Genomic DNA, 21,286 nt, shown 5'->3' on the forward strand with positions numbered 1-21,286 from the left:
GTGTTTGCTGCATGTAAGCAGTTACAGAGGGAGCAAATGAGATCACAAGGTGCCGATGCCAGTACAGGCAGGCCGGGGCCTAGGATAGTTCCCAAGCCTGCCTCCAGCACTGCCTCCAGCATTTCCCAGCAGGTGGCGCCTCTCTGGTGCAGTCTGCTGGTCAATGTCAGTATAGCAGTGACATTAAAATGCATTGCATTATAGGAATAGCGCATTGTATTTTAGAAGCGATCAAAATATCACCTATTATAGTCTCCTTGACGGACCATTAAATGGTTAAGAAAGTAAAAAAAAAATTATAAAAAAAAAAAAAATTCAATAAAAAATACTGAGAAAAATGGAAAACATAGCAAAAATCTCCACATATTTGGTACTGCTGCATCCGGATGGACCTGCACTACGCAGATATAATGTAAATTATCCCTTACAGTGAATACCATAAAAAAAAGCCTGAATTGCTGCTTTTTGCTTAATTGCCACCCAAAAAAAATGAATAAAAAGCAATCAAAAAGTGTTGTGTACTCCATAATATTACCAATAAAAACTAAAAGTTGTTTTGCAAAAATCAAGACCTCACACAGCTCCATAGAAGGAAAAATAAAAAAGTTATGGGTTTTGGCATGTGGCAAAAAACATTTACCTCTTTTTAAAAGGTTTTTATTGCGCAAAAGTAGTAAAATTTAAAAGAAAAACATACTTATTTGTTATAGCTGTAATCGTATTGACCCAGAGAATTAAATTATTATGTTATTTATGCAAAATAACATAAAAACTCTCTGGCAGTATTGCTTTTTCCTACCCCCTTCCCAGAGAGTTAATAAAAGTTAATCAGTAAGTTATGTGTAACCCAAAATGGCATTATTAAAAAATACAACTTGTCCTGCAATAAACAAGCCCCCAGAGATGGAAAAATAAAAAAAAGTTATAGCTGCTGGAAGATGACGATGAAAAAATTGCTTGTTCAGTAAGGCTCAAAACAGGCTGGTCACTAAGGGGTTAATGGCCCACTTCCATGTTCACTTTTCAAATGTGGTAAGAGCAGCTGGAAATTTCCAAAATTTGTAAATTTTTGTGCAAAATGGTTGCCAGGGTTTCAGAAATCTTCCCTCTCCCCACAATGATAATAATAACAGCAGAAATATAAGTAATGCTAACTGTATAATAATATTATTAATAATTTAAATTACAGTAATATAAAAAAGTAATACTAACAGCACTAATAATTATTATAATAATAATGTAAATTAAAACTATAATGTTGATGTTTATCGTAGTAATCAAAAGTTTTATAAAGTGATGATATTTACATGATTTTCCTATTACATGACGCAAAGTCATGATTTTATGAAGGACACGGAGGCGAGTATTGCATTAACTCTCTCCTTACTTCTACCGTAGCAGCAAAGAAAAACAACATTGACGGTACAGAACCATGGTAACAACCCCTCCCCTCAATCCCAGTGTATATAAGGTCTGTTCCCAATGGGATCCTCCTCTTTCTTAGTGTGCTGCCAGGAAAATTCCAACTGAGACCAACTGGAAGAGAAAAAACATCTTCTGGAAACTCGACCGGACCGACTGGAGAACTTCATCCGAGACCTCCTCAACTGGAAGCAAGAACAGGGAAAAAACCGGAACTAGAGGCAAAGAAAGCTGGAACATGTCCTCAAACACCTGACATCTTCAACCTATGAAGAAACAATTGACAAGGACGCATTGAGAAATCGTGTAGGACAAAAATCATACATGTAGCACTGTTATAAGTTAACCAGATACAAAATAACTGAGACGTTAAACCGACAATCAATAAGGGCAACAAGGGAGGGCCAGCAAGGGGGGTGGGGCAATACTCACCTCCGTGTCCTTCATAAAATCATGACTTTACGTCATGTAATAGGATAATCATGTAATTTTATATCAGGACACGGAGGCTCATATTGCAAGTTTAAAGTCGAGCCACCACAGATGAAAAAGCGTGAGGCGGTGGCCGAAAATAGAATTCCCCAAAGGTGGAGACCCTAGACCAATCTGCTAGCTTCATGACATCTTCCAAGCGCGCACCAGAGACAGTCATGGACGTGGCCGCTGCGCTCCGAACCGAGTGTGCGGTAAAAATGGAAGTATCAACCCCCGAGAGGGATAAGATCCACTTGATTCAGCGTGAGAGAGTAACGCTGGCGACTGGGGAGAAAGGTCTGTGGAAGTGCAGCACGCCAGACCTGCAGGGTATTGCGAAGTGAGGTCACGGTTACGGGCAATCGAGAGTTACTCACTGTTCATAGGAGAACCCTGGGCAGGCATGCGACAGTGAAGGAGAGGCTGACACAAAGTTCCTTTGGGGCACACTCTGTATGTAGGGACCAGGCCCGATGGTGGATGAGGTGCCCTGGATGTTGCAGGTGTTTTGAGTGCCTGGGGCAAGGTCCCTTTAAGGATCGTGACGCCAGTGCCTGTAACGGTGGCACACTGGTTTTCAGTAGCAATAAGTGAGGTACACGGGTGGTATAGTGAACCAAACGTTGCTTTACTTTAAACAGTCCAACTTTGTACATACAGATGATGATGCAGTCCCTTATATCAATGTTCCACAAGCAGGCTTATTCTCAACAATATGGCAGGTAATAATCTTGCAAGATACTCGGAGGGTACACAATTAATGCTTCACAGACCAGGCTGCACTATCTCACAGCTATTCTGGCTGGCTGTATCCCAAGGCCCGGATGCCTAAATGCTGGCTTTAATCCATGGTAGTTAATCTTCCTCCCGTATTGACCCTTGCTCTCACTTTATAGTACCTCTGCCCATCAGCTCCGCCGAATCTGAAGCAGAACTCTCGGGATAAGTGTGAACGGCGGGAACGTGTACATGAGGGACCCTGACCACTGTTGGAGGAAAGCGTCCACAGTCTCTGCTGCCGGATCTGGCCGCCAGCTGAAAAGTCTGGGAATTTGTGCGTTCAAATGTGACGCAAAGAGATCGATGGAGAAGGGGCCCCATATAGACGAAACGGCAGAGAATTTCCAGTCGCTGGAGTCGGTCATGAAACGTGAACTCCAGTCTGCCTGAATATAGTGGAGGCCCGGAAGGTATTCCGTGACCACCATGATGTTCCTGGACAAACAATGTTCCCAGAAATCTCTCGCTAAGTGTGTCAGTACGGAGGAACGCGTGCCGCCCATGCAATTCACGTATCAGACCGCCGACACATTGTCCATACGGAGAATGATAAAGGCTCTGACTGTGTCGTTGGCGAAACTCCGGATCGCTAAAGAGCCCACCAGGAACTCTAGAGCGTTGATATGGAGTCGTGACTAGTCCAGAGACCAGGGCCCTCCGGTGGAGACGCTGTTGCAATGGGCCCCCCAGCCATTTAGACTGGCATCCGACTCTATAATGAGGTCCGGCTGGGGCCCGAAGATCGCCCTGCCATTCTACACCGAAAGATTGTGGATCCACCACATCAACTCCTGTCTGGTTTCCTCGTCTAGAGCGAGGGTGTCGGCATAAGACGCCCCTGCTCGTAGATGCGCAATTTTGAGGCGTTGTAACGCCCTGTAATGAACAGGAGCCGGAAATATCGCCTGGATGGATGATGCCAAAAGACCTATTATTCGTGCCAGGTGTCTCAGGGATACCTGCGGCAGCGTCAGGGAGTGTCTTAACTCCTTGCGAATAGCTCGCACCTTCGCCTGGGGAAGACTGAGTGTCAAAGCAGTGGAGTCTATGGTGAACCCCAGAAACTCCATGGACGTGGAGGGAATTAGACATGATTTTTCCCGATTGATAATGAAACCCAGGTTTGCGATGAGCGCCATGGACATTTCTACGTGTTCCTGGAGGACAGAGGGACTGTGAGCCATGAACAGAATATCGTCCAGGTAAATAATTAAACGCACTCCCCGGCTGCGAAGCCAAGCCACTACCGGACGCATCAGCTTGGTGAAGCACCACGGAGCAGAGGAGAGTCCGAAGAGGAGGCACGTGAAACGCCATACCTGGTCATTCCAGAGAAACCGAAGAAGATCTCTGGAGCAGGGAGCTACGGGGACCGTAAGGTAAGCATCTTTGAGGTCCAGTTTGGCCATGTAATGCCCGGGGAGCAGCATATCCCTTAGAAGGTGGATTCCCTCCATCTTGAAATGGCGGTACCGGACAAACTCGTTTGGAGATCTGAGGTTGATCACCGGCCGCATTTGGCCTCTCTTCTTCTGCACTAAGATGTTCCTGACAACTCCCGTGTGTCCCGTGGGGGCAATTTCTATCACCCCCTTGTGAAATAATTCTGTCAGTTCCCTGTGAACGAGTGACTGTGCTGTGCCGGACAACACCATGGGGTGAGGAGATGACAGGCCTATCGGGTTGGCTACGAGATCTATCTCGAAGCCTCTAATCGTGGACAGTACCCAAGGGTCGGAGTTGATACCTGCCCAAGCATGCAAAAAGAACCGGAGTCTGCCCCCGATGCAACTGACAAAAAAAAAGCAGAGGATTGGGACTTACCATATGGACATCTGGCACTTGGATTGCTACGGAAACCTCTGGATCTGCTTGGTCCACCTCGGGATGGAAAGAAGGTGGGTTGGTGCAGCTGATCCTGGAGAGATGCCCGGGATGCGTAGGAGCCTCGACCCGAACCTCGGGTGTGAACAGAGGACTAGCCCTGGGAACTGCCGGCCCTGGTGGAGAAACGATTGGGGAACACCCTGCGCATAGATGTCTGCGCTTTGTCGAGAGCCGTAAAGGCACCAACGTACTTGCCCAGCTCCTTGATGAAAAAATCTCCAAATAGGACACCGTGGGCATCCTTGCCAGCTTCTGACAATGCCAGATTGGCCAACTAAGGCTCAATCTTGATCGCTTTCCGCCTCTCTATGGCGAGCGATGTGTTCACGTTTCCGGCTACAGATAGCCCTCTGTATCCATCCCCTGAGTTCTTCAAGGTAAGGTCAACTTGCTCGCCGTCGGCCTTAGCGGCTTCGGCCATATCAAAAATCTTTGCAAGTGGGCCAGTTATGTCCAGGAGCTTGTCCTGACATGCCCTCAGCGCAGAATCTACACCCTTGCGAGGGTTAAAACCAGTTTTGGCCAAAAATTGTACCATCTTGGGATTCACTACTGGTGTGTCACATATTTTATGCGGGATAAGTGGTCGTGGACATTCTGCCCGCAATTTGCTACGGGCCTCTTTATTAAGGGGCTTACGTATCATGGCCTCCATATAATGTGCCACATGCGTAGCCGGAAGCCACTCGGAGGACCGGGGATGGTGTAATGAGTCTGCATCAAATAGCGGTTCCCCAGCCAGATCCATAAGGGAAACCGCAGAACCTGCATCCGGGTAGGCAACAGTAGGCGGCCGACTCGGGGAAAGGTCAGCTTGGGGAGATGGATCCACTTCAATATCGGCCAAATCCTCCTCTGAATCATGCAGAGAATGCAATTGCGCCTCCTGCTCGGACTCCCTATCGGAGTCGGACTCCGGTTCGGGCTGTGACCATGCCGATTTCCATAACCGTGCGCGTTCTGCCTGGCGTGGACAGGCTCTTTTACGCGAACCAATCGCGTTTTCCATTGATGGAGCAGAGCCATCAGTCATACGATTTCTGGAGGCAGATGGAGGTGGCAACTGAGGCAATTGTAACCCCTGGTGTGCAGTATGAGGCTGGGCTACTAGGACCTGGGAAATTGAGTGTGTAAGGACGGAGGACATAGAGCCCATAGCCGTCATAATAGCATTAGAAATTGACTGAGGCAATGCCAATGCTTGAGCCTCTGCAGCAGAAGTCTCCAACACTCCCCTGGGGGATGGGGGGACCTGGCCTCTGGGAGCAGGGATTGGTAAGGGCAGTGAAGTGGGGGGGGGGGGGGGGTGGCTGAGACATGATGCAATGATAAAGAAACTGGAGGTAAGTCACCTCACAGACAAGCGGACCCTATATAGACAAGCAAAAAGAAGAACCAAATGGAGCCAACCTGGCACAGAAAGAAGCAATGGCAGGACCGCAGGGCCGGAAGAGATTGTGGGCGGTGACGAGGCAAGACGCGGGAAGACTGTGGGCGTGTCACTAACAAGATGAAAAGAAACAGCCGGCGAGCCGCAATTGAACCTCCCGCCCGAGATCCCGCATACTCTCGCGAGATCTCGGACGCAAGCAGAAGCGGCGAGGAGAAGAAGCCGGGACCAAGATGGCGCTTTTAAAAGAAAACCTGAGGTAGGAGGGCGCCCGACCGAGCGGCCAAAAGGTCAGAAAGCTAGACGCCCGGTCGGTAAGCACAGGGGCTATGAGTTTGGCGCAGGGGGACGGAAAAAAACACAGACACAAAACACTAACAGATGGCGCTGACAATACGCCAGACCGGCAAAAGGGAAAAGGGGGGAGGAAAAACCCACTAATACCGCTAAGATAACGGCGAACAGTAGCTTACAAAAAACAAACCTAAGCCTGAATATATATATAAGATGCCCCAGACAGCTTTCCCCCGCCCAAAAAGGGAGGGGAACGCTGAAGGGCCACAAAATCACCACAAAAACAGCTGAAAAGGAAAAAGCATAGATAACATTAACTTTCTCTGTACTTATCTGGTAGCAGCAAAGAAAGAGGAGGATCCCAGTGGGAACAGACCTTCTATACACTGGGATTGAGGGGAGGGGTTGTTACCATGGTTCTGTACCCTCAATGTTGTTTTTCTTTGCTGCTATGGTAGAAGTAAAGAGAGAGTTAATGCAATATGAGCCTCCGTGTCCTGATATAAAATAATATTTACCTAATTAAAATGCTATAAATAATAATATTAATCACTTGTCATCATCATGATGAACCGGAAATATAAAAAATCATCCTCTTCTGTGAATTCCTCTGTATGATGTCAGATCCCTTGGTATGACTCCGAGTGTTTCAGTTGCATATTAGCCAGTTACTTTTGTTTTGTACATGAACTCTATGAATTTGTAAAGCGCTGCGGAATATTGTGGCGCTATATAAATAATAATAATTATTATGACAAGTGTTGGTTGATAAGTGGCACGTGCAGCCGTTATACCCCTTCTGTTATTTAAGTGGAGAGTCACTTCCATGTACAGTATGTGAACATAAATGTTAATTGGCTATTCGTTTGAATGGCTTTCATGCGATACTACAGGGTGGGCCATTTATATGGATACACCTTAATAAAATGGGAATGGTTGGTGATATTAACTTCCTGTTTGTGGCACATTAGTATATGTGAAGGGGGAAACTTTTCAAGATGGGTGGTGACCATGGCGGCCATTTTAAAGTCGGCCATTTTGAATCCAACTTTTGTTTTTTCAATAGGAAGAGGGTCATGTGACACATCAAACTTATTGGGAATTTCACAAGAAAAACAATGGTGTGCTTGGATTTAACGTAACTTTATTCTTTCATGAGTTATTTACAAGTTTCTGACCACTTATAAAATGTGTTCAATGTGCTGCCCATTGTGTTGGATTGTCAATGCAACCCTCTTCTCCCACTCTTCACACACTGATAGCAACACCGCAGGAGAAATGCTAGCACAGACTTCCAGTATCCGTAGTTTCAGGTGCTGCACATCTCGTATCTTCACAGTATAGACGATTGCCTTCAGATGATACGAGATGTGCAGCACCTGAAACTACGGATACTGGAAGCCTGTGCTAGCATTTCTCCTGCGGTGTTGCTATCAGTGTGTGAAGAGTGAGAGAAGAGGGTTGCATTGACAATCCAACACAATGGGCAGCACATTGAACACATTTTATAAGTGGTCAGAAACTTGTAAATAACTCATGAAAGAATAAAGTTACGTTAAATCCAAGCACACCATTGTTTTTCTTGTGAAATTCTCAATAAGTTTGATGTGTCACATGACCCTCTTCCTATTGAAAAAACTAAAGTTGGATTCAAAATGGCCGACTTCAAAATGGCCGCCATGGTCACCACCCATCTTGAAAAGTTTCCCCCCTCACATATACTAATGTGCCACAAACAGGAAGTTAATATCACCAACCATTCCCATTTTATTAAGGTGTACCCATATAAATGGCCCACCCTGTACATTTCTCCAGCAGTGGGCACTCCACCTGACATCTCCACTGCTGCAGTAGTCCCAGCCAAAATAGCTGATGAATGGAGCAGCTTCACCCAAAAAAGGGTCTGTCTTGATAAATCCTCCTTCTGTCTGCGGATACTAAATACTGAATACACTTGCATTAGGCCTCTTTCACAAGAGCGGGTTTTCCGCGTGGGTGCGATGCGTGAAGTGAGCCCATAGTACCGTACTGAATCCTGACCCATTTATTTCAATGGGCCTTTGCACATGAGCGTTTTTTTTCACGCATCATTTCTGCGTTGCGTGAAAATCGCCGCACTTTCTGTATTCTGCGTTTTTCATGCGGCCCTGGCCCCATAGAAGTGAATGGGGCTTCAGTGAAAAACGCAGTGCATCCGGATAATATGATGTTGTTTGTAAGGACTCTTTCACGTAAATGATTCGGATTGGCTCAGGATGCATTCAGTAAAACTCGCACCATTTCACAAAATCATTTTTCCGTGCGGGTGCAATCAGTTTTGATGCGTTTTTTACGCCCGTGGAAAAAAAACTAAGATTTACAAACGACATCTCCTAGGAACTATCGTTGAAAAACGCATTACATTCAGACGCAATGGGTTTTTCACTGAAGCCCCATTCACTTTTATGGGGCCAGGACTGCGTGAAAAACACAGAATATAGAACATGTTGCAATTCTCACATAACGCATAAATGACGCATGAAAAACACGGCTCATGTGCACAGAGAAGTCAAGATAAATCAGTGAAGGGTAGGGAACAGGGGGTAGTCACCCACCCCGAATGTCACACCGGTCACTGTAAAAAAAATAGATATATACGGTTGAGCGCCAATAGACAGAGTATAAGTAAGTGACAGTGTTAGATAATCGTTGACGGTATCAAAAAAAAATCACCAAACTCAGGCGCTATAGACTGATAGGTAGAGCACAGTCGAGAGTAGGTTAAAAGGTACAAGAATAAGGTGATGCTTGTAATAGTATTAGGTCAAATTGTGCAGCACTAAAACTGAATAAGATATAGATACATAAAACGAAGTAAATTCTTCAAGAATGTTAAAAACATAGAGACAGTAATAAAAGTAAAATCATTGGTAAAAATCCAATCACTTCACAGGGGGGGTCGCCACCAGGGTAAACTCAAGACACCTGTGGCAAGTCGCCCCCCTAAGCCGGGATCGCGTATAAGTTGTTAGAGGTTGACGTCTACGACCTGGGTGTACAGCCTGGTTGGTAAAGCAGCAGACAAATCCAAAAGGTGCGTAATCAATCCTCTTTATTGGTATAATGTACGGCTCAACGCGTTTCAGGGGTCATAATACCCCCTTCATCAGTAGCAGAATATAGAATAGACATAATGTATGGGCTTTAAATACATGTGGGTGTGCCGTTTTGGCGCCAAAAAACGGTGGGTGGAGTTACAGGAAATGACATTGTCATTATGGAAATCAGAGTAAAAGCTGTTTATATAATAAAAATACATTGGTGGGGCTTGTAATAAGTATAAGGATAAATACCTATATATAAAACTGCCCTCAGATCAAGAAAAAACTTTGGTAGTCTCTCAGTATTGTAAGGTCGCTTACCGCGCGACCGGAAGTCGGGTGGGTGGAACGCAGCATGCGTTCGACCACACTATATCCGGGACAGAGCAAGCCGCGACCGGAAGTTGCTGTAGTCAAAGTGAGTGGAACGCAGTATGCGTTCCACCTTGTACATATCCGGAACAAGGGTACCGGAAGTTGGCCTGTGGAACGCACAGGTGTCCAACCATGCTACAGATGGAATCACCTCATCGGAAATGTCGTTGCCCGAATCCGGAAGCGACGGCCCTCGTGGTGGGAGGTCACTTTGGTGGAAAGCAGATGTCAAAGTGTTCTGCGTTTCACCTAGTTTATCTATAGGGGTGGGGGGTAGGTAGAAGGGGATGCTGTGAAAAGTCTATAGTATGCAAATGTTAATTGCCTACTGGACCTACAAATAACAGTACAAAAACATCAAAAAACAAATAGCGATGGAAATATATCTGGTAAATCAGTCAATGACATTAAAAAGAATTTTAAAAGACAGGTAGTATAACAGTAAAAGGATCAGTAAAATGAAAAAGTATACGCACCTCGATTATCGCTATATATAACTACAGGGATTAGGTCATGTAGAGTGATAGATTGGTGATAATAATAATATTAGTAATAATGTGAAGAAATAAGTAGATATCGACGTTAAAACCAAATGACATAAAAAACATACATAGAGACTGGCTGATATTGGTGTCTATGGGAAATATATATACGCTTCTGCTGAACAGTACGGGAGCTAGTAATTTAATAATTTGTATATTCGAGGGATTCATTGAGGCCGAAAGGTATGAGGGCGTTTAGCTTAAAAATCCAGAACATTTATTTTCTGCACAGTGTTTGGAACGATCGGGGAACCCACTCGAGTGGCGTGACTGACAGAGATGTGGGGTCACCTTCGTGATGAGAAGCATAATGTCGGGAAACACTGTGTGTGCAAACTTTGCGTCTTATATTAGAACGATGCTCATTCATACGTTCCTTCAGGGATTGAGTAGTGCGGCCAATATACAGAAGGTTGCAAGGACATTGTAATAGGTAGACCACATTTGTAGTGCTGCAATTCATTGAATGGTGTATGATAATTGTTTTCATAGGGTAAAATGACCCGTTCGCCGCAGCAATTTATGATGTCACAGCACATACATCTTTTTATTCCACATTTGTGTGAGCCTGTTTTCTGTAGGCTCTTGTTTGGACCAGATTTGGGACATCGTGGGTTAGTCTCAAGTTTGAGCTACTAGCCATCCTCCACACCAGACGTTTCTTGCTTCCAGGCCGTGAACAAGGTCTCGGGATGAGACCGAAACATTGGCCTTAAGTCCTATTTTTGTGGATGGATTAATAAATAATTAACTACTTAATTCGAGTGCCGCGGTTTAATATTCTTTATATACTGACTGTCTACCGCTGAGCACCGGACCATTGTTAAAGGAGTGCCGTCCAAACAACTTCTACAGTCTCAAGTTTGGGACACGAGGGGGCTAAAATGTTTTTCAAGGTCTGGGCACATTTAAAAATTAAATTAGAAGTTTTTGGGATGGTCTTGCCTATAATGGGGTCCTTTAGTAGAATATTCCAGTGTTTATTTATTAGTTTTCTGATATCCATGTGTCTGGAGTTGTAGCGTGTGACGAAACGAAAATTGGATTGAATATTATTGGTACCTAAAGTTTTATTTTTATTTTGGCCACTGAGACTAATCTTTTTGGGATGTTCCTAAAGCTCTCTTTTCTGAATCTTTTACAAGTTTGCTCGGGTACCCTTTATCGTAGAAGCGTTTCTTCAAGATGGATAGTTGTTCCCTACAAACCGTGTCATTTGAACAGTTCCTGCAAATTCTGCTCATCTGACTATATGGTATATTCTTTAACCATTTCTTGTGATGGCAACTCTTAAAGTCTAAATAACTATTCGTGTCCACTTTCTTAAAATGTGTTCTTGTGGTTATTTTGTTATTAGAGATTGAAAGATCTAGATCTAAAAAGATTGCTTCTGTAGGGTGTGTCTCGAGTATAAAACTGATGTTCCCACCATTAGTATTGATGTGATTGATGAGACCCGTTAAGACATCAGGGTTCCCTTCCCAGATTAAGATGATGTCGTCTATGTACCTCTTATAGAATTTTATGTTGGTTATGGGTGATAAGGCCATGTAGTTCCTCGAATGCCCCCATAAACAGATTAGCATAGGCTGGGGCGAACTTAGTCCCCATAGCCATTCCTTTGCATTGGTGATATATTGTGTCCTGGAACGTAAAATAGTTATGATGGAGGATGAAGTTGATGGAGTCTATAATGAAGATTCGTTGTGTGTCGGGTAGTTGAGGGTCTTGACAGAGGGTTTTGTCTACAGCAATGATGCCAAGAGAGTGAGTGATATTGCTATAGAGGGAGGTGACATCTAGTGTCACCCAATGATAGGTGTCTCTCCATTCAAAAGTCTCCAAAGCACTAATGAGATGGGAAGTGTCACGTAGATACAAGGGTAATTGCAGGACGTATTTCTGTAAAATACTGTCCACATAGTCGGACAGGTTAGAGGTAAGTGATCCAATACCAGAGATAATTGGTCTTCCCGGGGGGTTCGTTAGTGATTTATGTATTTTGGGTAGAAAGTAGAAACGTGCTATGGACGGATGTGGTGTTTTGAGGAAAGTTCTTTCTTTTTTACTAATGATACCTGACCTAAAACTATCGTCAACTAGAGAGATCATTTTTTTCTTCTAATTATTCGTAGGGTCGGATGGTAAAATTTGATAATATTCTTTGTTGGAGAGGATTCATAGTGATTCCGCTAAGTAGTAAGATGAGTCCATGACAACGATTCCCCCTCCTTTATCGGCACTTTTAATGACCATATCTCTATTATTGGTAAGGGTTTTTAGAGCTCTAGAGTGGTCTAGGCTCAGATTACTTTTCCCAGGAAGGCTGGGTAGGGTTGAGAAACGGTCTTTGAAATCTGACAGTACTATATTAAAAAAGCTCTCTATGTGGGGGCCATTGCTTTGGAGGGGATAAAAGCCTGATTTAATTTTAACATTTGACAGGATCGGTGTCGGTTGTGGGGGAGCAGCCGTAGCCTTTAAGGAGTCATGTGATAGGTAAGTATCTGACGTATTTAACTCCTTTTCACCCAAATCAGGTACATTGGTGGAGTAATCTTTTGAAATGTTGGTGTCTGTACTGATATTCTCGGGTTGGAGAGCGGGTAAGGGGACGGGTAGGGTAACGGACGAAACACTGCTGTCTGGTCCCTGAGTTAAATTTTTTATGGTGAAATGTCGGTGGAGGGTGAGTTTTCTGGCAAACTGGTTTAGGTCTACAAACAGTTCAAATAGGTCCGGTTGGTTCGTGGGGAAAAAGGAGAGGCCTTTACTGAGCAATTCAATTTCTTTGCTCCCTAAGGTATATTTGGAAAGATTAAAAATTCCCATTTTTCTTTCTAGTTCAATGGGGTTTTGAATGGTTTCTACAGATGGTATATTAGTTAGGTTGGTTGTTTCTGTTTTTTGTATTTTTTGTTTAGTGGAGGTTTTTTTTTTTCACTTCCCCTACATCCTCTAAATCTATATTTGGTCTTTTCTTTTTTATACTGGACACTGGGGTGTAGAAGTGGGTTATCTTTAGAGACTGCGATGTGGTTGGTGTACTTAACTGGGGGGAATCGGCTGGACGAAGGAGGGGACTTAATGCTAGGAAACTGGTGAGTACTTGTCTGGATGGAGGGGCTGGTGGTCCTCTGTGCGGGGTTGGGGAAACCTGCTCTAAAAAAGAGTTCTCTGTCAAGTTGGTGGGTAGGGCAAGGAAATCATCCGGACTGGGTGGGGAAACTGGGTATGTTGAGATGTTGGATAGGTTGATTAAAGTGGGGCCGGGTTGGGAAGTGGATGGTGGCGAGGTGATGCTCGGGAGTTTATCACATTTTTTCAGAAAATGTAGGTTGGTAGAGCTGGTAGTTGGAACATCCATTAATGATAGTAACAAAGTTTTATTAGGGGGCTGCTCGTGGGCAACTCCCTCTTTTTTTCCTTTTCTCCACTTCTGCTTCATGTGCACAGACCCATTGAAATAAATGGTCTAGGATTCAGTGCGGATGATTTCACGCATTGCACCCGCGCGGAAAACTCGCTCATGTGAAAGGGTCCTAAACCTTCCGTTTTTTTTTCATGTGTGTGAAGAACAAATCAAAACTGATTGCACCCGCGCGGAAAAAACTGAAACCCTGAAACCAATTGCATCCAAAACGGACTGAACTTTTTTGTGAAATAGAGAATAAGCTCTTGCACCAAATGTGACTCTTCATACCTCATTAGAAATTTCCTTGCAATTTGTAGATATTCCTGCTGCATCAATCATTAAAAATAAATAAAATTGTAGATGACTTATTTCAGTATTGCATCGTAATAGGGAGTCATTTATAGTCTTAGGTAATGTCAAGGAAATAATTAAGGTAGATGCCACCCGATGTGTGACTTACCTGCGCTTCCCTGTGTGACATAACTTGCAGCATTATAAATAGGTACCAGTCCTGGGTCACAGTTCACAGTGCCAGAGAAGCTTCATTACCTCTCACCTGGACCTAGGAGAGCAGAAGACATCTTCACCAGGTAAGACACCTTGAACCTTGTGGATCATGTAGTTATCTGTATGCAGGACAATCTAGAACATAAAAACAGAGAGGAGCCTTGAAACTCAGGGCCCAGGCCCTTACCAGGGGCCCTATTACAGGGGAATGGTCTTTATAGTGATACTGTACTGTTCTGTGGTAAAGAGGCTACTGGACAAAACCCAGGAGCAACTGTAACCTCTGAGACAGAGCAACTGCATGAAGTGTGATCTGAAATCTGGTCACATCTGTTTATGAATAAACTGTGTGAATCAGGAGATCATTTTATCTTCCAAAAAGGGCAATAATATCCTAACTGAGGAATATAAGAAATTAAATATGCTCTCTATGTACAAGAATATAACTACTATAATACTGCTCTATATGTACAAGAATATAACTACTATAATACTGCTCCTATCTACAAGGATATAACTACTATAATACTGCTCCTATGTACAAGAATATAACTACTATAATACTGCCTCCTATGTACAAGAATATAACTGCTATAATACTGCTCCTATGTACAAGAATATAACTATTATAATACTGCTCCTATGTACAAGAATATATCTACTATAATACTGCTCCTATGTACAAGAATATAATACTATAATACTGCTCCTATGTACAAGAATATAACTATTATAATACTGCTCCTATGTACAAGAATATATCTACTATAATACTGCTCCTATGTACAAGGATATAACTACTATAATACTGCCTCCTATGTACAAGAATATAACTACTATAATACTGCTCCTATGTACAAGAATATAACTACTATAATACTGCTCCTATGTACAAGAATATAACTACTATAATACTGCCTCCTATGTACAAGGATATAACTACTATAATACTGCCTCCTATGTACAAGAATATAACTACTATAATACTGCCTCCTATGTACAAGAATATAACTACTATAATACTGCTCCTATGTACAAGAATATAACTACTATAATACTGCCCCCTATGCACAAGAATATAACTACTATAATACTGCTCCTATGTACAAGAATATAACTACTATAATACTGCCTCCTATGTACAAGAATATAACTACTATAATACTGCTCCTATGTACAAGAATATAACTACTATAATGCTGCTCCTATGTACAAGAATATAACTACTATAATACTGCTCCTATGTACAAGAATATAACTACTATAATACTGCTCCTATGTACAAGAATATAACTACTATAATACTGCTCCTATGTACAAGGATATAACTACTATAATACTGCTCCTATGTACAAGAATATAACTACTATAATACTGCCTCCTATGTACAAGAATATAACTACTATAATACTGCTCCTATGTACAAGAATATAACTACTATAATGCTGCTCCTATGTACAAGAATATAACTACTATAATACTGCTCCTATGTACAAGAATATAACTACTATAATACTGCTCCTATGTACAAGGATATAACTACTATAATACTGCTCCTATGTACAAGAATATAACTACTATAATACTGCCTCCTATGTACAAGAATATAACTACTATAATACTGCTCCTATGTACAAGAATATAACTACTATAATGCTGCTCCTATGTACAAGAATATAACTACTATAATACTGCTCCTATGTACAAGAATATAACTACTATAGTACTGCCTCCTAAGGAGAAAAATAAAGCTGTGTGTAGTAACTTATGATTGTAACATCTTTGGTGTAATGTATGTATTAGGTGTAATATTCTGATTATTTTTCTTCTTCTCTATCAGGGGGCGGTTGTTAGCTCTGGAGGCCATGTTTACGCTGTGTACATTTTTCGCGCTCTTCCTGGGCGCGGTCTACTGTCAGTACCCGAGGTTATGTACGACAAGTGCAGCTCTTCGGTCAAAGACTTGCTGCCCACCGTGGAAGGATCGCAGCCCCTGTGGATCACGATCTGGACGTGGCCAGTGCAGAGACGGTGTGGTTTTTACGCCCCTGGCCGCCAGCCGAGCTCGCCAGTTTTACGATGACCGATTGGACTGGCCACGTTTTTACTATGACAGAACTTGTGAATGCTTCGGAAACTACAGCGGCTATAACTGCGGCCGGTGTAAATATGGCTACTACGGCGACAAGTGCGATCGCAAAAAGACTGTGGTCCGGAATGAGATCCGCCAGCTCTCGTTTCTGGAAAGGAAGAGGTTTTTTAGTTACTTATCGTTGGCCAAAACCACAAAAAGTGCCGATTTTGTCATCCTGTCCACGGGAGACAGACACCTCCGGGACACGTACCGCTTCATGGACGCCTCCATTTACGATGTCTTTGCCTGGATCCATTATTACTCCATGAAGCCCATTCTACTCAACGGCACTTTTGATTTTAACAGAAACTACGCCCATCAGGGTCCGGCCTTCCCCGGCTGGCATCGTTTGGGTCTCATGTTCTTGGAGGGGGAAATTCAGCGCCTGACGGGTGATGAAGATTTCGCCATTCCCTACTATGACTGGAGAGGAGAAAAGAACTGCTCCATCTGCACCAATGAATTTCTTGGCGCAAGCAATGCACAAGGCTTCCTGGACGATGACTCCCACTTCGCAGTTTGGAAAGTGAGTAGTAATCTTATTGCCATCTTGTCTCCGGATGCCTCCAGAGCTGCATTCACAGTTCTGCAAGCAATTCAAATGCTTGCAGCTTTAGATGTGACTAGAGTATAAGACATGAAGCAGATCAAACTTAATACAAGATAAATAAGCAATTTGCAAAACGAAATACAATGTTTACGTTTTACTGAAGTTTATGGGAGAGCTGTTCTGTATAGGACCCTCATGCCCATACTGGGGTTTTCTTATGTGGCGGAGGGGCCCCACAGCCATGACCCGGGCTTTACTCCTACACTCTCTATAGCCACTATATACTCCAGTCTTATGTAATGTACTCATGCCTTAATTATCTACTGGAGAGATTCAGTAACTTGCAGGCAGCTTCGGATGTGACTGGAGTATAAGACAGATCAAAATCTGTATAAGAAAAATAATCAAAAGTTAATATAATTTATATGTTAAATTTAAATTTACGATCGTCCCCCACCATCCCCATTTTAGTGTTCTGTTCTCCCCCCTCCCCCCACTTCATGGAAAGGCTAATACTGTATCCCTACACTTCAGTCTATTTGCAGCGGGTTTGATTATGCTGAGGCCTATTGCCAAACTGCTGGGGACGAGTGCCAGATGGAGAGACTTCACAGGAAGCCGGGTTCAGATCCCCGGGTCAAAAGTTTCCCCACCTTCCAGAATGTAGAGGACACCCTGAAATGGAGAGACTTCGATACATTCCCCTACAATACTAGTGCACAGAGGAGCTTCCGGAATGCTTTCGAAGGTAGGTCATCATCTGTTAGCTGAAAGCTGAGACTTAGGTGCTGTTTGCCTTGTACCTTGCATGCAGGTGCTGCAGGCAAAAAGGCAACCTGCCCATTTCTGCAGCGGCGCTGATCTCAATTTCCTGGGGCATGCCTTTGGACCCATTTGACCCCCTCGGCCCATGTATTACCGCACCCCCTATATATAACCTAAATAACGTGACACGCACGGCTTACCCTTACATGAGATTGCTCACTCTCTGCCTGTTTGATTCATTTTTTAGGTTTTCTGAGAGCATCGGATGGGACAACTTTTGAGCGCAATATGCACAACGCGGTTCACATTTATTTGGGGGGAACGATGTCTCAGGTCCCCATCTCCTCCAACGACCCCATATTCCTGCTGCATCACAGCTTCATTGACAAGTAAGTTCCCTTAAAGATGTAGTGGCGGCCATATTAGTAGTCACCCAGCTTTCCCAGAGACAGATACAGGGCAGAGGCTGTGACAAGTTGGATACTGTAAATGTTGACCATTTGATGGCTACTGAACACAATACACATCTCGTACTATAGTCCTGCTCATACAGTTGTAGTTTGTTACAGTGTATCAGAGCAGTCAATGCTCAGTGACCATAGTCCTTGGGCTGCTCTTAAATACAAACCCCCCCCCAGATCCCCTAAACAAAATGGTCCCCAAAACAGACCCCTAAATAAATACAGACCCAAACCCCTAAAAGAAATGCAGACCTCATATATAATGACTCCGAGAATCCCAGACCCCCTTAGAAAACCCAGAACAGCCCCCAACCAAAACACCAAATACTGAGCCCTAAACCCTCTACACAGAGATGCAGACCTCAGGGAAGACGCCTTATATAAATCCCAATCTCATACCCCCTTAGAAAATACAGACACCACAACATCCCCCAACTAAACCACCAAATACTGACCCCTAAATCCTCTACATAGAGACGCAGGCCCCCTAAATAAATTTAGATCCCAAACCCCCTATATGCAGAATGCTAAACTTATACAGAACCCATACACTTACCACATGCAACTAACACTTTGCTCCTCTGCCTTCTTGCTGCCCTCTCCTCTGGACTTGAGGACCTGCTGAGGTCACATGACCACGTGCAGGTCCTTCTGCAGCAAAAAAAAAAAGAACAAGAAAACTTTGATGTACATCATATCTTTGGTCACATTGGGCAACCCACACCCCTCCTATTATGATCCACCATTGCTCATCTCACTCTCCTCTAACTTCCAGCAAGCGGAGATGTTGATGAATTGAAACATATTATATTAGAAAGTTGCAGAGATTTTACATTGATTGATGCTTAAGCTGGATATTCATTAGACTGGTCTTTAAAGCTTACATGTAATATTTGCAACAGTTGAGTGACATTTTTACCATCGTCTTGCAGGATATATCAAGTATGGCTGCAGAAATATAACGCGACCCCAGCCGACTACCCAGAAAATGATGAGCCCGGACAGGGCCCCAATGAATGTACCACCCCTTACTTTCCATGTTATAGGAACAAGGATTTTCTCAGCAGTTCTACTAAGCTGGGATACGTGTACTCTGAGTATCAGGGGATGTAAGGTATCCCCTTAAAGGGAATGTCTTTGTAGCAATGCTTGGTGTTGTTCTTGCCTTCTTGTAGTTACTGTATCCTCCCCTCTGCTGCCTTATGTCCTGCTCCTGGGATAGATGGGCATTTTAAGGATAGTAATCGCCCAGTTTTTACCTATTGTAAAAACTTCTTCCATGATGAGTCCCACTTTGCATTTTGGAAAGTGAGTATTATTAATCTTTGCTTTGCATATTATGTACTCATTTTTTAAGTCCCATTGTGTCTTCTATTCTAGGCCAGGGATGCCCAACCTGCGGCCTGCCAACTGTTGCAAAACTACAACTCCCAGCATGCCTGAACAGACTACAGCTATCAGCCTACAGCAGGGCATGGTGGGAGTTGTCGTTTTACAACAGCTAGTTAAGCATTCCTGTTCTAGGCACATCCAGAGCTGCATTCATAATTCTGCTAGTTCTAGCAATTCAGGTTCATACCCCAAAGTAGTCCCCTTCTGGTTCAGTGTCTATGTATTGTACTGCATTGCTGGAGATATAGGGTTCACTCCAGGTCCCAGATATAACAGCCTGACCTTAAAGGTAAGCTCCTGGGACCTAATACAAATCGGTACCAGGTTCCCCACCCCACATGTCATTTTTAATACTGGTGTCTTGTAATGTGGCAGAGAAGCCTTTGGGTCTACTCAGGCATCAGGACTTAGGTGCTTCTCCTGCTTCTGCATCCCCTATAGCTATGTCTGATATGATATACTTGTCCCATAATGATCTGCTGCAGCTGTGCATGCTAGTGAAAAGATTCAGAAATTTGAACGCAGCTTTGGATATGACTAGAGTATGAGACATGAATCAAATCAGAGGAAGGGTATTCCGACTGCGGTCACGAATGGCTGAGAATGGGAATAATACCTATTTAAGAAGCCAAAGAACAGAACATTTAAGTGGAGAAGGAAAACCAATCATATAAGAGGTGCAGTTAAACTTGCAGGAGGGTGCAAGAAAACAAGGCAAGTGCTTCTAAAGAACCACGAGATGGTCCGAAGTAATATCACATTATAATTTATATAAATTAATCATATATTTGTATGCAGTCTATAGATCACATTGCACGTACATCTACCTCTAGCTATCATTTTCTGATGTCTGATTTTGGCTTCCCACTACAGAAGTTGGCCAGATTGCAATACGATTATCCCCAGTCTGATGGGAGTTATAGTCTCTATACGGATATTAGAAACAATGAGAATACTGGGATTACACTAGGGTTAAGGAGGCTGCGCTGTCTTATTACGGCTGCTCATGAACGTCTGGTCACAGATTACTTGGATAATGGACTTTACCTTCTCGGTTACATTAAGTAGATGAGGGGACAATGGTTGCCATTTCCCCAGATACCATACAGGAGTGCCCCCCCTCTCCAGAGGTCACAGGTCACTGCAATCATCTTAATTCTGTTTTGTAAATATCGGTAGTTACATTGTATCTGTTCTGCCTCTTCCTTTATGTAGTGTCCACAGCTATGGGGCATATGGAGAGTGGGTGCATTATATCAACTTGGTCCCTTCGTCTGACTCTGACTAAGGCCTCATGCACACGACCGTTGTTGTGTTCCGTTCCGCAAAATGGGGTTCCGTTGTTCCGTGATCCGTTTCCGTTTTTGTTTCCGTGTGTCTTCCTTTATTTTTGGAAGATCACCAGACATGAAGGAAAGTAAAAAAAAAATCTAAGACAGGTTTTAAAAAAAACAGACGCGGGTGACAATCTTGTGTGCCTCCGTGTTTTTTAGCGGTCCCATTGACTTGAATGGGTCCGTGAACCGTTTTCCGCGAAAATAATAGGACAGGTTATATTTTTTTGACGGACTGGAACCATGGATCACGGACGCGGATGACAAAAGGTGCATTAGCCGAGTTTTCAACTGATCCATTGAAAGTCAATGGGTCCTCAGAAAATCACGAAAAATGGCACAACGGACACGGAATAAAACGGTCGTGTGTATGAGGCCATAAGGTGTAATGCAAGGATTTGCTCTTGTTCTGTGATTTTGACCTGCACCTGGTTTTGACTCTGAAACATTGATGAAAATCACTGATCAAACACTAAGGCCTCAT

The 21,286-nt window shown here is 43.5% G+C and overlaps 1 protein-coding gene across 1 annotated transcript; it reads left to right on the forward strand.

Moving 5' to 3' along the window:
- The first annotated feature begins 14,175 nt into the window (after positions 1-14,175).
- Positions 14,176-20,822, forward strand: LOC120981998 (tyrosinase-like). The gene is made up of 5 exons (XM_040411841.1): positions 14,176-14,249; positions 16,007-16,826; positions 17,385-17,598; positions 17,863-18,004; positions 19,009-20,822. The coding sequence occupies exons 2-5, from the start codon at positions 16,032-16,034 to the stop codon at positions 19,187-19,189; spliced, it is 1,332 nt and encodes a 443-aa protein (XP_040267775.1). The 5' UTR covers positions 14,176-14,249; positions 16,007-16,031; the 3' UTR covers positions 19,190-20,822.
- Positions 20,823-21,286: the final 464 nt, after the last annotated feature.

The sequence above is a fragment of the Bufo bufo genome, chromosome 11 (assembly GCF_905171765.1).
Source record: "Bufo bufo chromosome 11, aBufBuf1.1, whole genome shotgun sequence".
Classification (NCBI taxonomy): Eukaryota; Metazoa; Chordata; class Amphibia; order Anura; family Bufonidae; genus Bufo; species Bufo bufo.

Coding starts and splice junctions, on each gene's coding strand:
- LOC120981998 (XM_040411841.1), top strand. CDS start 16,032: ATGTTTACGCTGTGTACATTTTTCGCGCTCTTCCTGGGCGCGGTCTAC. Junction 17,599..17,862: donor CTTCCGGAATGCTTTCGAAG/GTAGGTCATCAT, acceptor TTCATTTTTTAG/GTTTTCTGAGAGCATCGGAT. Junction 18,005..19,008: donor CATCACAGCTTCATTGACAA/GTAAGTTCCCTT, acceptor ATCGTCTTGCAG/GATATATCAAGTATGGCTGC.